Source organism: Chaetodon auriga, chromosome 11, assembly GCF_051107435.1.
Source record: "Chaetodon auriga isolate fChaAug3 chromosome 11, fChaAug3.hap1, whole genome shotgun sequence".
Taxonomy (NCBI): domain Eukaryota; kingdom Metazoa; phylum Chordata; class Actinopteri; order Chaetodontiformes; family Chaetodontidae; genus Chaetodon; species Chaetodon auriga.
The window spans coordinates 7,880,201-7,896,633 of record NC_135084.1 but is presented as its reverse complement, the minus strand read 5'-3'; the positions used below and the strand labels follow the sequence as shown (position 1 = coordinate 7,896,633).

General features: G+C 43.0%; 2 protein-coding genes across 3 annotated transcripts; one reads left to right on the top strand and one right to left on the bottom strand.

Annotated features, from left to right (window-relative positions):
* The first annotated feature begins 1,102 nt into the window (after positions 1-1,102).
* Positions 1,103-13,446, top strand: sgpl1 (sphingosine-1-phosphate lyase 1). 2 transcript variants are annotated; one of them, XM_076743149.1, is made up of 14 exons: positions 1,103-1,267; positions 4,235-4,400; positions 5,057-5,124; positions 5,499-5,646; positions 5,800-5,879; positions 6,629-6,757; positions 6,856-6,944; positions 7,720-7,828; positions 7,920-8,018; positions 8,107-8,253; positions 8,530-8,768; positions 8,867-9,013; positions 9,106-9,226; positions 10,602-13,446. In XM_076743149.1, the coding sequence occupies exons 1-14, from the start codon at positions 1,256-1,258 to the stop codon at positions 10,743-10,745; spliced, it is 1,698 nt and encodes a 565-aa protein (XP_076599264.1). In that variant the 5' UTR covers positions 1,103-1,255; the 3' UTR covers positions 10,746-13,446. The 2 variants fall into 2 exon arrangements, with proteins under 2 accessions (XP_076599264.1, XP_076599265.1); XM_076743150.1 differs by lacking the exon at positions 1,103-1,267 and adding an exon at positions 3,444-3,529 and having other exon boundaries at positions 10,602-12,826.
* Positions 12,795-15,944, bottom strand: pcbd1 (pterin-4 alpha-carbinolamine dehydratase/dimerization cofactor of hepatocyte nuclear factor 1 alpha). The gene is made up of 4 exons (XM_076743151.1): positions 15,810-15,944; positions 14,910-15,041; positions 14,718-14,798; positions 12,795-13,930 (listed from the first exon to the last, which is right to left on the bottom strand). Exons 1-4 carry the CDS (start codon positions 15,810-15,812, stop codon positions 13,838-13,840), a joined length of 309 nt encoding a protein of 102 aa, XP_076599266.1. The 5' UTR covers positions 15,813-15,944; the 3' UTR covers positions 12,795-13,837.
* Between the last annotated feature and the right edge of the window lie 489 nt (positions 15,945-16,433).

The following is a 16,433-nucleotide window of genomic DNA, read 5'->3' as shown; positions in this document are numbered from 1 at the left end:
GCACGTGGCTGTAAAAAGAAAGAAAGCAAAAATTTAAAAAAAGCATCAGTTTCACACCCATTAATATTTTCTTGTCACAAGAGTAGCACAATACCAAGCGATAGATATCAGAATAACAGTTTTACCTTCATTTCAATCATTACGGACTCAAGGTTATGGCTACCTTTATGGATACAGGCTCTGTATTTTTTCTTTAATCATTTATTTATTGATTTAATTTAAAATTGAGGATGTGAAATGTAATTTGTAGTGGGGCCCCAAGACTTGAATTGTTCAGATAAACTTTAAAGATCACTGAAAGTGTTATTTTGTGGGTTGAACTGTTTCACATAATTAAACTATTTCAGAATCAGAATCAGAAAAAGCTTTATTGCCAAGAATGCTTTTACACATACGAGGAATTTTTTCTGGTGAAATTGGTGCATGACACATCTACTAAAATATGACACATCTACTAAAATAAGAGCATAAAAAATAACAATTTAAATATATATACACAAGTCTGTTATAGTTAGAAACACAGTACTGTTTTTCAGAAAGAAGTCCCAGTTGAGCGTTAATGTAACGCATAGAGTTATTTAAAAACGGTTAGATCGTGTGCAAAAACCATGGTCACTAAGATGGAATCCGTTATTTTAGCTCATAAAAAGTTGACGCGGATGTTTCCACAGGACAAAGACCTTCAAGATGAGAAATCAAATTCACAGACAATTTAACGGAACCTTTAGGATCACACAAACTGAATGCATAAAAATCATGATTAATAAAACACGTGTTTGTTTTTGTTTTTGTTTTTGTTTGTTTTTTTCAGTATAGGGGGGTTGGACTCGTGGTCTTGATTATTTTGCATTAGTAATTCCTTTAACAGAATGTCCTGACCTGAGTGGGACTTGGATTTTACGAGGCGCATTTCAACGCAGCATCTGTCCTCGTCCTTTGCTAACTCGTCCAGTAGTGGGTGTGAAAACGTGCGACACTCGTCGAAATAGGAGATCTACAAAGCATGCGGCGCCACGCGGACAGCAAGCTGTCATGTGATTAAACCCAGCCACAGTATTGTCAGATCTGCACATGCGCAGACCGCGCGCAGCTGTGTCAGTCTGTCGGCTACTTCCTGAATCAGGGTTAGCTTGCTGCTGTGTTTGATGGTAGCATGCAGATGAGAGCCGAAGACTCAAAGCAGGCTGCCGGAGGTGACTTTCCCGAGTAGCAGACAAAAAAGAGAGGACTTTCGGCGAGAGTTTGCCTCGACAACATGGATTACTGGGTAGGTGTCGCCTCACTTTTAGCCTGTTGTTTTTGTCACTACATACAGTGAGTGAGTGAGACACAGGACGGCGGCAGGGCTGCTACAAGACGCTCGAAGAGGCGAAGACTTGTTTATCAGTAGTGAAGTGAGCTAATGACTTGTTTTTGTGTCAGGGATGCTCCAAGTCCACAAGCAGCATGATTGACAGTGACCCTTGTTATCAAAGCCTTACGTTACAGACTAGTGGCTGGTTTTGAACAAACCTGCACTGATACTTTGGCCCCTGAAATGGGACACTTCACACGTGATGAGCCACACTATGTTTTCAGACGCCTCTAATAAGGCTTCATGTTTCGCCTCTATTAAGTCAAAATCAGATTTCTTTTTTGATGATTCTTGTGCCTGGCAGAAAGCTTTACAGCTGCTTCCTATTCTTTATTGTAGCAGCCGCTGTTCAAAATTAGAGATCCTGTTCAACTTAAACCCGCAGGAAGTTTGAACAAAGCGTTACTCTCAGTTCTGCCACCAGAGAGATGTTGACATTTGTGTCCTTAAAGGAACAGAATTAAGTTTTGTTGATGGTGGACAAGGGACAGAAGACTGAGCACTAGAGGGCGACACGTCTGAGACACACACACACACACACACACACACACACACACACACACACACATCTGCTGTCTGTCAGTGCAAAATCGACCTCCAAACTGTCTGTCACAGGTTGGACTCCTCCAGGTCCAATCAAGGAAGAGAAAGAGGAAGCTTAATTTTGATTTTAATCAAATTGTCACTTCATGTCATGTTGGCCCGGAGGCTCTGTAAACAGCTGAAGGAAACATCCCAGGTCCCACAGCTGTAATTATTCCCCCCTGAATGATTTCTGGATCTCTCTCTGACTACAAGCAGCTGCTGTGATGTTGTGCTTACAGTCTGTTTTCCCCTGATGTATCCAGGAGCAGCCACCTCACAGGCCAGTACATTTCCATGAGAACATGACCTCCCCTCTGAGACAACAAAAGCTCTCCTGACAGAATAGTCAAATGTTGCATGAGGGGGAGCAGAGGAATGGGCGTCCACGACTCAACAATGAGTCGGACAATGCCGGTCCAAGAGTCTTTGTGTGAACTCGGTATAAGTTTTCCTGAGGCAAAAGATAGCACTGAATGGTTTGGAAAATTGAGGGCGGACCTGAAGGCGAAATATAGATTGAAAATGTGTTGGATAATACAAAGAGTCCTGTATCTCTGGCCCTTTGCACTGATGTTAGATAACACTATTTAATCTTTCCTTTATGGCCGATGCGTGACAGCGGTCACTGATGGGCTTTGCACCTGCGCTGTACATTCACATGCAAACATTATTCCTGCCATGAAAAGTCAAGTCAAGCCTCCCAGTCAGCGCTTGTTATTCACGGCTTATTTTCCGTTGCTTCTCACTTGGCACCGCGTAGCCGATCTTGCTAAACCTGTATGAGAACATGTTATCCAGACAGGCAGGTAAGACCGCTGCAGTCCGGGCAGGGGGGGGCGGACTCCTGTGGCTCGCTGACAGCCCTCCACTACGTTTCCATTCACTGAAAGCACTTGATATTCTCACCATGAAACTCCTTATGTTGGAATTTTCACTGTCAGCGGATGGTGCTTTGAATGGTTCGGCTGAAATGACACCTCACATCCTCAGGGTTGAGACGGATATTGAGAAATTTTCTCACATTATGAGGAGAGCGCAGTGTTTGCACGAAGGGATTTGCCTCATTATACTATTAAGTTTATTCCAGGAGGCACCGACCGGGATTACTTAAGATAATATCTTTTGAACCTTAAGCTTTTCTCCATCTGATTGAGGCTGAGGTGGAGAGACAAGCCTTCTCGCTATCAGACTGCCTGCTGTTGAGTCATAAAAACAGCACTCAGTAGAGATAATGGAAAGATAATTCTGCTGCACTTGTGAAATAGCTTTCATGAGTCTTACTAAGATATTGCCGTGATTTAGTCTCAGTTAGATCTTCTCAGGCTGTAAAAATCACTGGATGTATAATATCATTTGTAGTTGTGTTTATTAGCAAGGCAAACCTCCTTTGATTGCAAAACATCCCGTCTGCTGGTTGGATGTGTTGTTGGCGGCTTGGGCGCTGGGAGGAGTCTGGTGATAGTCATCCACGTAACTCGGAGCGTTCTGTCACTCTCACCTGGAGAACGAAGAGACGGCTGTCTGTCAACAGTCTGAACAACTGCCAGCAGAATTAGTTTGAGCTCTGTCGGTGTGACAATGTCTTCTGGTGTAAGTACTTCAATTTGTGATATTACGTCATACATAAATACAAGAGACTTCCGTCCAGTGTTGATATGCATTTAGTAGTAAGTCATACCAGGATTTTCAACACACTGGACATCTTTAACTTCAGCGTGTTGTGCATGTTCAAGCTTCAAGCTCTTGTTTGAAATATGAGTTACTTTAAAAGTAACTAGTTGCAAAGTTACTTTTTCTCAAAAGTGAGCTCTTGCCGTATTTTTCTGTTTCCTGGCGTCTGTGTGTCATCGGTCACCGTTTTGAACTTAAAGGCAAATCGTGCTTTGGTTTTAAACTGTTCTAGTCCTCCGTTCATGCAGCATGTTTGGAGTGTGCCTGTTCAGTGTGCAGCACGGCATTTACAGAGGAGCCATGCTGTGAGACTGAATGAATGAATAACCTATCGCACACCCAGATTTAGGGCTTGACTTATAGTATTTTATGAGATACTGTGCTGGATTATTACTGTCATTTAATGTCCTTACGTCTGCGCATGGATGCGTAGGAACATGCTGTATTACTGTAAACCTCACATATCTGCTGCAGAGTCTGACAAAAACACTCTTAATCCTACATATTGCTTGACACAGAACTCCTTTTGTGCCATCAAAATGCTGCTCTGCACCCTGAAACTCTGTTGTGAATTCAAAGAAACCTTAACATATATGTAATACATCTATGTGTCTGTGTGTCCAGAGTGCCTTGGAGGTGTACAAGGAGATGGTCCTGCTGTACCTGGAGGAGGGCCGGCGGCAGGTCAACTCACACTGTGCAGATCTGGAGCCGTGGCAGATCATCGCAGCCACATTCGTCACCACGCTGAGCGCAGTCTGGCTCAAAGGCTTCCTCTTCCAGCAAGAAAGTAATCTTCCACGCATGACACATGGGTAGAAAGTAGACTAAATCAGAGGGGATGACACATGAAATGAGCTAACAGTCTCCTGAAATTGTAGAGGCCGTGTTCACAAAGCTTTTTGAGCCTCTTTAACAGTATGTGAGTTTGGTTGCTGTCCTGTAATTTGCAGTCATACTCTCTGAACTGCTGACATCAGGTTTGACCTCTGCTCATCTGAAGCGTGGTATCTCAATATGTGGTCTGAGCAAAGAAAGGGAATGGCTTTTTGATAAAGACCTTCTGGTTTAAGTTTCCCTGGTACTCTGCAGTTAGCATCTCCGAGCAGAGCACTTGCATGTTTGACTAAGAAATACCTTCAATCAACAAGACTTTCTAGATCTGCTGTCAAACGAACCAGCGGTTGAATTCCTCAACAACAAGCTTAGCTCCACCCGGCCTTCTTACTTCAGCTCTCAAAGTTGGTCAGAGCGAGGGAGCTGGCAGGAAGACTTGAGTGCTTTCGGGGTCAGAATGAAACGCTTTGTGAACATGGCTCCAGTTTTGGTAGGCCACGTCTCGTCTTGATGTGTGATCGGGGCTCATAGTCAGCTGTTTAATGCTTGTGGTTGAATGTGTGCTGGCGTTTTTCACCACAGCTGCTGCCTTGTCTTTTTGGCTGATAGGTCTCACATCCCGAATCAAGAAGCAGTGCTTTCGACTCATCAGAAAAATACCCTTTGTCGGGGGGGCAGTAAGTATCAGTGGTTAATCTGTTCCGTCTTTTCCCAGCAGATGTGCACTGACTGTTGTCTGAGGCTCTTATGAGTCACTGTTGGATGACTGAGTACAGCGTGCGGTGGGGGGAGGGTCAGACCTTTGGCTCACTTAACATCATGCGCTGGTGATAACAGTCGGTTACTTCTGGTCATTATGTCACCAGCGGAGAGCTCACTTTCTGGGTTTTACATAAAGGGTTGATAATACAGTGCACATGTTGTCACGTTCAGTCTGAAATACGTTTACTTCACATTCACTCACTTTAGAGAATGACGTGCCTTACTTTACCTTTCTTTTTACAGCATCAGTCGATGCCTATAAATGAACTCTGCCCTTTCTTTATGACAGATTCAGAGCCAGCTCAACAAGGCTTTGGATGACATGTCTACCAGTCTGTGCACTCTGAAGGAAGGGATGAGCTACACTAAACAGCTGCCCTCAAAAGGTCTCTCTCAGAGCCAAGTGCTGGAGAAAATAAGAGAGTACGAGACCCTGAGTAAGTCATCGTTCGTTTGTTTGAGCTTCATGCTTCATTATCTGTCAAGATGACTTCCTGGAGCGGATTTCCAGTCTTCATTGTGTGGCCGCTTTTGTGTCACGCTGACAACAAATTTCTAGAAGTTTCTAAAGAGACGATGTGTCGTTTCAGATGAGGTGCAGTGGGAGAAAGGATGTGTTTCGGGTACGGTGTATTGGGGTGATGAATCACTGACCAACCTCCTGGTGAAGGTATGCATCTCTGTTTATGTGCCTGGACTTTGGTATTGGACTGAACTTGAGTACATGCTGTGGAGACTCTCAGTCATCAAGGTCACGGTCATCACGCAGGGTTGAATCAAGGTGCAGCTGCACTTGGTTTTACAAACTTGAGAATCACCTCCCATCCAAGGGGCTCATACCATTTGGGTCTTAGTGCTCCTGGCTGTGTTACTGTAGTCATTAGAGTCATCTGAGGCCAAGCTTAAACGACAGTTGCTGAGTTGTCACATGAGGCCAAATGTGAATAATCGTTCAGTCTCCCGGGGAGAGATAAAGGGCAGCATTGTGGGTGAAGAATAAGGGAGGGTGAGGGAAGGTTTTTCAGTTTCTTTCTTCCAGGTGGAAGTAAACTGCTGAGTCTTAACCATGTATTTGTTTAATGGTTGTTGAGTTTCCCTGATATCCAAGTCTGTGCATTGGACTGCATACACTGGATTGCTTGTCTCGTGTTTGTGTGTGCAGTGTGAAGCAACAGCAACACAAGAAAAGCAATCTTGTGTATTCACCTGAAAGATAACTCATTCGAGGACAACAGCATACATACATGTTGTGGACAGGATTGTTGTAGAACACTGTGGTGGTCGCTACAGTAAACAGAACGCAGGTCTTTGTTTTGTTTTCTTTTTATATTTTTCGACCAACAAGTCCTGTTTATTCCTGTAAAAAGACTTTTACTGCTTTTACTCTTTACTTACTTTGTCACTCTCGTTTTCTTTTAGGTGTATGGAGATTTTGCATGGAGCAACCCGCTTCACCCAGACATCTTTCCTGGCGTAAGAAAGATGGAGGCAGAGGTTGTTCGGATGTCTTGCACACTTTTCCACGGTGGACCTAACTCGTGTGGCACAGTAAGCTATCCTGAACATGTGCTGACACACTGTGAGGACGGTAGGACCCAGAGAACAGACTGATTTATTTGACAAAACCTTCTGCTTTTTTCGTCCAGGTTACTTCAGGGGGAACTGAGAGCATACTGATGGCCTGCAAGGCGTACAGAGACATGGCGTATGAGCGTGGTGTCAAGTACCCTGAAATGTAAGAGCAGCTTATTGCTATTTTGCTTTTACAAAATTGGACATTTACGACAACAACAACAACACACAAAGACGAGCACAAAAAACAATACAATGAAAGAAACGTTTAAATATTGATAGCAGCACAGCAGTGAAGAGGCAGTGATCAGGACCGTTCAGGGCGGTCTGACTTTTGTAGCGTGATTATCGTTTCATGATAAGAAGAGATTTACACACTCCTTCACAGAGGAGTGTCTTTTAGTGTGATCAATAAAATGTTTCCATGTCTTGTAAAAGGTTTTGTTTTTGTTTCTCAACCGATATGTAGTTTTCTCTCGTGCTGTAGAGTTATTCATTTCTGCCATTTCGTTTTGTCACACATTTTTTTGGCAATTACTAAGATTTCTGTAAACTCCACTGTGTTCCCGTGACTGAAGTTGGTGGAGTTACCCAAAAATGTCAGGGTCCGCTGGGAAACGAATCCCAGTTGATTTGTGATTTGATTTTACATTATTTTTGTTGACTTCCAGAACACCAGAATAACAATGTGTGTGACCTTGGGATGAAAAAAGCACATTTCTCAAATCCCACAACACCTTTTGTTTGGCTTTATTTCTTACATCCTGCATTGGTAAACATGCTTGTCAGCCTTGAATAACACGATATGGCAGTACTGTGTTTAATTGGAATTATGGTCGTGCCAATAAAGAAAATTTCAAGTTGAATACAAGACAGGGCCCATCTTAAGGCTTGTTGTTGTTTGTAACGTATTTTTCGTGCTCTTCCACTTCGTGCAGTCTCGCTCCTGTGAGCGTCCATGCAGCCTTCGACAAAGCAGCACATTACTTTGGGATGAAGCTCGTTCACATCCCCCTGGACAAGAAAACTATGAAAGTAGACGTGAAGGTGAGGATACAGCACACACAGGGACAGAAGGTGCTCATTGACCACTTTTTGAAGACATTAGCTGTTAACATGCTGTTTCTTGTCTTTCCAGGCTATGAAAAGAGCCATCAACAAGAACACCGCCATGCTCGTGTGCTCGGCGCCGCAGTTTCCTCATGGAATCATGGATCCCGTTGAGGAAGTAGCGAAGGTCAGAAGTGAAACATTCTTCCGCTAAATATGTTGAGAAATGAATACAGACAGACAGAAATCTGACATTTTCCCTCGGCTTGTCCCAGCTGGCCGTACGCTACGGCATCCCGCTGCATGTGGATGCCTGTCTGGGAGGTTTTCTCATTGTCTTCATGGCCAAGGCTGGCTACCCACTCGCCCCGTTTGACTTCAGGTTGAAAGGTGTTACCAGCATCTCTGCAGACACCCACAAGGTAAGGAGTGGTTTCTTATTCCCTTCAAATCTTTTAAGCTGACTTACTTACTTAATTACTCTCTTCCCACTTCGTTCATCTCCTTACCAAAAAACAAATAGACAAAGTTTAGAAAAAAGTTACGATGTCTAACACCACATCCTGGAAATAGACAATGCATTATGTGTAATCGAAGGATCATGGAATTTAAAGATTAATGTTTAATCTGAACTGGCTGCAGTCCATACTTTTATTGTATTTTAATACTTTGTGTCTATTTACCACATTCCTCTCCAGTATGGTTACGCCCCCAAAGGTTCCTCCGTGGTCCTCTACAGTGATAAGAAGTACCGTCACTACCAGTACTTTGTAGCCCCAGACTGGCAGGGGGGGATCTACGCCTCGCCCTCTGTTGCAGGTTCCAGGCCGGGAGGAATCATCGCCGCCTGCTGGGCGACCATGATGCACATGGGAGAGAGCGGATACATAGACGCCACCAAGAAAATCATCAGCACAGCTCGCAAAATCAAAACAGAGTAAGACACCGAAGAAGTCTTGAACTTTGCACTTTTACATCATTCATCTTATCACTGTTAACATGTGTGTTTTGTTTTGTTTTTTTTTTATTTGACAGACTCTGCAAGATAAAAGGCGTGTTTGTGTTTGGGAATCCAGAGGTGTCGGTGGTGGCAATAGGCTCGGATGTTTTTGATATCTTCCGTCTGTCTAATGCACTGACGTCAAAGGGCTGGAATCTGAACACGCTGCAGTACCCATCCAGGTACATGGATGAAAATAATCATTTAAATCATTTAAATAATCTAATATTGCGATAGTCCGGAGTTTAACACGTGTGTATCTCGTCTTTCCCAGCATCCATATTTGTTGCACAGTTCTGCACACACGGCCTGGCGTCGCTGACAGGTTTGTCCGTGACGTCAAAGAGCAGGTTGCCATCATCATGAAGAACCCCAAAGAGAAAACCACAGGAATGGTGAGCTACCACTATACACTATACAGCTTGAAATTTAATTAGCATGTTTATGTATTCATGTGTGCATTTCTTATCATGTTGAGTGAGTCATCCCAAACAATAAGGATGTACAAGGACACTGCAGCACTAACTGCTGTAACAGAATAAGCGCTCAGTCAGTATATTAGTACAGATTTCATCTTGTACATGAAGAGAAGCAGCACATCCTTAAGTGCATTGATGTGGAAAGAGTTGTACTTCAGGTCAGCCTTCACTTTAATGATTACAAGAATAAACTCAGCGAGCCTTAGTTGTCCTCGAATAAATATAACACAAATGTGACGTCAGAAGGTACGGCTTGTCTGCCTGGACACGTTCGTAAAAACACTGCAAGGAACATTACATCCGCTGAGCTTTATACTGTGTGTCCCACGACATACAGAAGCATGCACTGTAAATTCACACCATCAGGGAGGAAGCCAAATAATGTGTGTCACCCTCAGTCCGGTGGCAGGTGGGAACTTCCACAAGGTCTCCATCTTATCTTCATCTCTGGACACCCGAAGCCTCCAAAATTATGTGTGTGAAGTTTAACTGTCATGTCAGTGCACAAAGTCAACCTTTGTGTCCATAGATTTCTACCACAAGGAGCTTAGCTCGTGTAACACCCTGCAAGTTCTTTAAACAGAAGTCCACACTCATAAAGGCCAAACTTTAATTTCGTCTTTGGACAGCTTGCAAGTGCAGCCTTTAATACTAGACTATGACAAACCATGTGAAATATCTTTGCTACTCTATTGTTTACAATGCTGTTGGTACACGTGGCATTTTGTTTTCCTGTTGCATAAGCCATCCACTCAAGTCGACACAAACTGCATGTGCTGTTTTGTGTGTCACTTTTAAATAGAGTGGAAACTCCACCCAGCAGGCGCAAACCTGCATTGTGCCAGTCAGGTTGGTTGGAGCACATCCATGAATGAAGCATCGCCTTCATTTGAACAATAGAAATGAAAACAAAAGTCAAACATGGAGCAAAATCCCCCTGAATAATAAACCCTGAGTAAAGTAAAATATATGGAAAAATACAAATATACATAACTTAATGGATTTTACATTTTTACGTTTACTTTTCAAATGTTATGTGACAGTTTTGTTCACTCACTCATTTTAATTTTAAAGCTGAGATACTGTGGGAGGTGCAAGAGACAAGCGCATGCTGGTGCTCTAAAGACAACAGGAAGTTAGTTATTGGAGTTTAACCCACTGATGTAACCTGCTGAGGCTGTGACACACTGCTTCTAGAGGCAGTTCATGTACTCGGTGCCCAACTGCCACAGTATTTCCTTTGTTTATTACTGCGCATTTGTAATTCGCTTGTGTCTTCCGGCTGCTTCAGGGAGCGATCTATGGCATGGCCCAGTCTATCCCAGACAGATCCTTGGTGACAGAGATCTCCAGAGGTTTCCTGGACTGTCTCTACAGCACTGAGGTGCCCAAGTCGAACACCAGCCACATGAACGGCAACGGCAAAGCCCACTGAAGCGGGACTGGGTCGTCCTGGCCCGCCCTCACCGCATGCAGGGAAACACGCTCGCCTCGCCCCAGAGCTCTGAGCTAATTGTTCAACGGTTGCCTTATCTTGCATACCTACACCACACAGAAAACATCTGCAAAGATCTTTGAAGCACAAGCCATCGTCATTTTAATCAGCCCGGAGAGAAATCGCTTGTGTCTGAGTGATACGCAGAAGAAATGACTGGATTTAGTCTTTTAATTTGATTTTATTAACGTAGTGAAAGTAAGTGTGTTTGTGTGTCTCATTTTATTTGTTTTAAAAGTTCATTTCAATTGTATCTTTTGTTAATGCATATGTCTGTCATCCTGTAGTCTCTGATTGCAACGCAAAAGCTTTTCTTTTTTTTTTTTTTTCTTTTTTTTTTTTTAATGCCGGAACATTTCAGCTTGCTGCCATCACTGCTCCACTATCCGTGATGACTCAGCAAAAACACCGACCACTGAAAGCTTGTTAGAAGCTGCTGTGCTGCTGCCCTCTAGCATAACACGTGACGTACTGCTCCAGACGGGCTCTACATGTGGAGGCCTGTCGAAGGTGTTATTATTATCATGTAATAGTTCTCTTTAAAAACAGCATTTTTAATGTAAAAGCACTGCAATGTCCTGACAAGAACATATCAGGTTCATCTGTAAATCACTTGAAACTGCTACTCTGATGTCGTGGTAGAAGTTTGTCTGTAAGCATGAACGTGCATGTCCTTGTTTGTTAGCACTTAGCTGGTTAACATTGATTTTGTTTTTAGTCTGCATCTACAGTGTTTGGGTTTGTAGACGTGGGAGGATGATTTGGATAGTGGGAGCTTTTAATGTCATTCGTATTCAATAAAATTGTCTTTAGGTTTAAATTGGGAGAAGTTGTAACCAGGGCACGGATACTTTGAAAGCGGTTAGTGGAATCCAAAGGGCTTCAGCTTTCCTTTTTTGATTTTGTTGCTTGTTTTTCGCTCAGTAGCCGACTCGTAAAGGAAGGCAACAAAACGTACCATTTAACAGACTGGACTGAAGGCGGTTTCCAACCCTGGCCTACTGTATGTTATCAAGAAGCAGACGCTTAATATTTCCTCTGCAGTCTGCTTATTGTCACCTGTGTACCACCTCGTTTTAATAATTTGTCTCCTAATTCAATCTACCTCAGTTTCTACTCAATGCAAATGCCATTTATTCATCCATTGAAACACATTCTAACAGGGCATCCATTTCTAACATGATTACCTTCACACCGTTGGGGTATTTGACTGCACTGTAAGTGTTCTTAGACATACCGATACTGAAAGGAAACACATTCACTGTGACTGGCTTTGATCCACAGTCAGATTTGAGCAACTCATTCCCTGCCCTGTCTGAATGTGCGTGTATTTCGGTAAATATCCATTCAGCAGGATATGTACACATTGACTAACAGGTTGACAACTGAACAATGCATACTGTAACACCAAAAGGACCTTGTGTTGTTCTTTTCTTTTCATGTGCTCTCCTAATATTGCTTCTTGAAATTGTGTATTTCCATGAAATGATTTCCATGTTTGTGCAATATGTAACTTTTCCTTTTATGAAGTGAAGCGAAGGGGAACGCTCTGCTCTCAATGTTTAAAAGACAAGTCGTCAGAAGCGTAGTTAGTGTAATTTAACCGTGTGTGACCACTGGGTTTTTATTAATCACTTAATTTGTGAGTCTGTTTTGTGACTTGTGTTTTCAACAATTGTGTTTTTACATGCTGCGCAGTTTTAAAGAGATTAGACGTGAATGTATTTAGGTTCTTACATGTGTGGGGATTTTTTGGTCTTTTGGTCAATGCCTGGTTAAAAGACAGAGGACGCAACGCCCCCACTACCAATTGAAGTGCGCACCATCATCGTGTGTCCACCCATCCATCCTTAAATACTTTGCCCAGTGACCGGGTGTGGACATCCATGCTCATGCAAAAAAAAAAAAAAAGGCTTTTCCAACAATGACTCATTGTGTTTGCTTTACAGAAATACCTGCAAAAATGATGACGATTGAATGGCCAAGAAATCTTTTGAATAAAAAACCTTTAATGCAAACTCCTCTTTAACTTAAAGTGACTGCACTCTGTAACATATTCTTTAGAGGTCTGCGGAGAAACACTTGTGTTGTTGCAGGTTGGTGACATAATGTAGCAATAATGAGCGTGCGCCTCTGTGCCTTCAGAGGTTTGAACTCACGAAATCATAGCAGATATTCTCTCAAACATCCTCAGGGAATTGGCTTCATAACAGCGACATCATCACTGTCCACTGGTGTTTCAGACGTACACAGGGTGGACAAAGTGACATGAACACCTTGACATGTAATGCAGTCAAACAGATCCTCACATCAGTCTTACAAGGCATAGTTTTAGTCCTTGATTGCATTATATTGTCAGTTCTGTTTGACCTTTGTCCACCACTCTGCACTATGTCATCATAAGAGGTTCTGAATGTATAAGATTGTACAACATTTTTGTTAAATCTCTGTTCATGCCTGATTGCATCCTTGTTTAGCGAATTTATTTTTCCTTAGGAAGCACCTGCTGGTTTCTTCTAATAAATGATCCATAGCAAACGCTTGTAATCCCCTCAGCAGGTCACACAGTTGCACTCTTAGCTGACCACAGCAGATGTCTATAGTATTGTGTTTTCAATAAAATGCACTCTGATGAGAAGAATCGTTTCCTGGTCATTTTCCAGTTGGAACAAGAACCGTTTGACTGAGAAAGTAACATTTACTGACAGTAAAGTACAGAAACATTTGGCACATAAGACTCTAGTCGTAACAAAATCACACTTTTTACTTGAATGACTAGTGTGTAAACATGGTTTTACCTTTGGCCAGTAATCTCATTTATTCACGAAGTGCAAGACCAACAACATATCTTTCTGAACACATTGGACCCTTTGCAGTGAAGCACCTACAGCTACGCTATTCACAACACATTGGAAGTAATTGGTTCATATTCTTTGGGTTTGCAGGTCACACCCTCAGATTTCTCAGTGGAATGAATAAATGAAGAGCTGTGACCGGCAGCACTTCAGTGTCACTGCAGAAACGATAAGGTGTCACATTAGTGACGCCTGGTCAATGAAGGTGGCCAAAGTGATGTCACGCTGGGACAACCCCCCGCAGTCATGTGTACTGAGAGTGATCTGGACCTGGGGGAGCAAAGACAAACGAAGCAGGGAAGGGAAAACTGAGTTATCATATGACCACAACAGCTAAATTTCCTTAAGTAATTTGAGTGTTTGAGCCTAAAAATAGTGCTTCAGTGCATATCAGAAAGTCTTAAATCAGCCAACTTCATCCGATCTAGCCTTCCTACTGACATACAGGAGAGCCAAAAAAGATTCAATGAAAATGAAATATCTAAAATCCCAAATATCCCTGCCTCCATTCCCAGCAAGTTGGAGTTTAAGGGATAAAGCAGTTGATGTGTCAGCGGAGGTGAAGGTCTTGATAGCAGTCAAAGTGTTATTTGATGTGTTTCTGATTAAACCAGGAGAGATGTCACAAGGTAAGGACTGAAAGGAGCTGAAGTGGAAGCACAGCCAGCAGCTCCAATGTCAGCTCAGGTGAGTTCAGACAGTTACATTTTGCATTGCAAGTCTGAAATGTTCACATATGCAGTTTAGGCGTTATCTAATTAGATATGTGCTCATTTGCATACATTTCCAAAACAAAAATCTGAACATTGAATGAAGCCAGACTCAGAATTCCTGTTTTATTTTGTTGACATATTACAGTCAAAGCTTTTGAATGAGGGAATTTGGGATATCTCTTTTTATCACTCCATTAATCAGAATATACTGTCAAGAGCCAATAAAAAGACTAATTTGAAGCTTCAGTATATGTTCACAATGTTGGGGTTTTCTTTAGCAAGGAAAGCCAATCAGTCAATCCAAGTCCAGTCGTCCAGTGTCTTCACTGATTAGACTTTCATACCTTATTATAGACATTAAACCACTCAGGGTGATGGTCCATCTTCTCTGCTTGTAAAGCCACTCTGGACATGAAACCGAAAGCCTGCAAGAAAAGAACATCAAATCCTAATATCATGCAATCATGCATAGACAGTAGCTGCTTGTTATGTGGGTTTCATGAGTTAAGTACAATAATTTCTGATAAATTAGGAACCTGATTGAAGTCTTTAAAAATAAACTCTTTGTAAATGGCGTCCCGGCCCACGACCTCCACCCACTGAGCGTTGCGTAGCACGGGGAGTAGGTGGGCCCTCTCCTCCTCAGTCAGACTCTGAATTTTACCAGCCTGGGGGGACAGAGCAGAGGTAACAGTACAGCAGATATGAGAGGGGCAGTTTCACAAACACAAACTGTGATTGGTTGCATGGGACCCCATCTGGAAACAATGAGAGGCTGCATTCCTGCTTTAAAAAAAATGAGCTGGCTCAAAGGTATGTGGTGGTGGTGGAGGCAGGGGGTGGGGCTCCAGTTTGGTCACTCAGTTCCTAATCTTGACACATGATGCAGGGTCACATGGATTTAAAAGTTAGTCAGTGCTCATTTCATTCATTCATGACCCTGACCATCTAAAATCTAAACTGCACTCTCAGCATTTCACAACATTTCCCCAAATAGACGTCAACAAGAGATTTCATTGCGCAACCAAGAGGGACCTTTGAAGGCTTTGCCCTCAGATGAGCAGTCATGCTTATAACCAAATGCGCAAACAGATACCATGACCACAGCCTGAAACAGAGCAATGACATCAACAGGTATCATAGCAACGCTCTAATCTGCTCTATCAGTGGAACGAATGGGCAGCACACAGACAATACCCACTGACTTAAACCTCATCTCTGCATCACACACAGTGGCTTTAATGCATACACAAACATATTATTCTTACGGCTGCAACATCATGCTGGCACATGTTAAATGTATCTATTGGAACATTTGCAGTAAAACATAATCCTGTGGACTTTGAAAGTGCCTGAATGGCAACAGGTGTGTGAGGGAGCAAGCAGCCCTGTGTGGCACACTGTCCACACACACCGTCGACAGGCTGTGTACTCACCATGTTTGCAGAGTGTTTTCAGGCACAGAGGAGGTGCAGCTCCAGCTCCCTGTTGCACAAAGGCAAATCCACTGTGGCAGCCAGTGAGAGCAACTGGAATGAATCCATTCGACACATGAGCCGCAGGTCCTGCTTAGCTGCCCCCGCAGAAGCCTGAGCAGAAATCCTCACTGCTGATAGGTTACTCAGCCGGCTGTCAGCGAGGGTTTAATCATAAACTGTCATCTGTTGCACAAGGCATGCGTGAGGGGTCAACACAGATGGTGGTGTTTGCTGTGTGATGAAAGGATGAAGATACTCTACACTCTTTAATAATCTATTTCATGTTGTGTACGCACACATATTAAACGTGAACTTCATCTGCAGAATAATAGCCCGCTGTGCATGATGTTTCTGTTCAAGTGGACAGCAGATTTTAAAGCAAGCTCTGCTCTTCGGCCGAGCGGGGTTCATGTCAAAGGTTAATTAGCTGCTCCTGTGAGATTGCCCCGGTGAGCTCATCTGTCACGGCAAGCGCTCAGAGAAATGAACTGGTTAATGAAATGAGGAGAGGGAGAGGATGTGACAAGTGATCAGCATTTAACAGTTGGCTGGGTGGGGAAATGAGAGTGGTGCCTCTGTGTT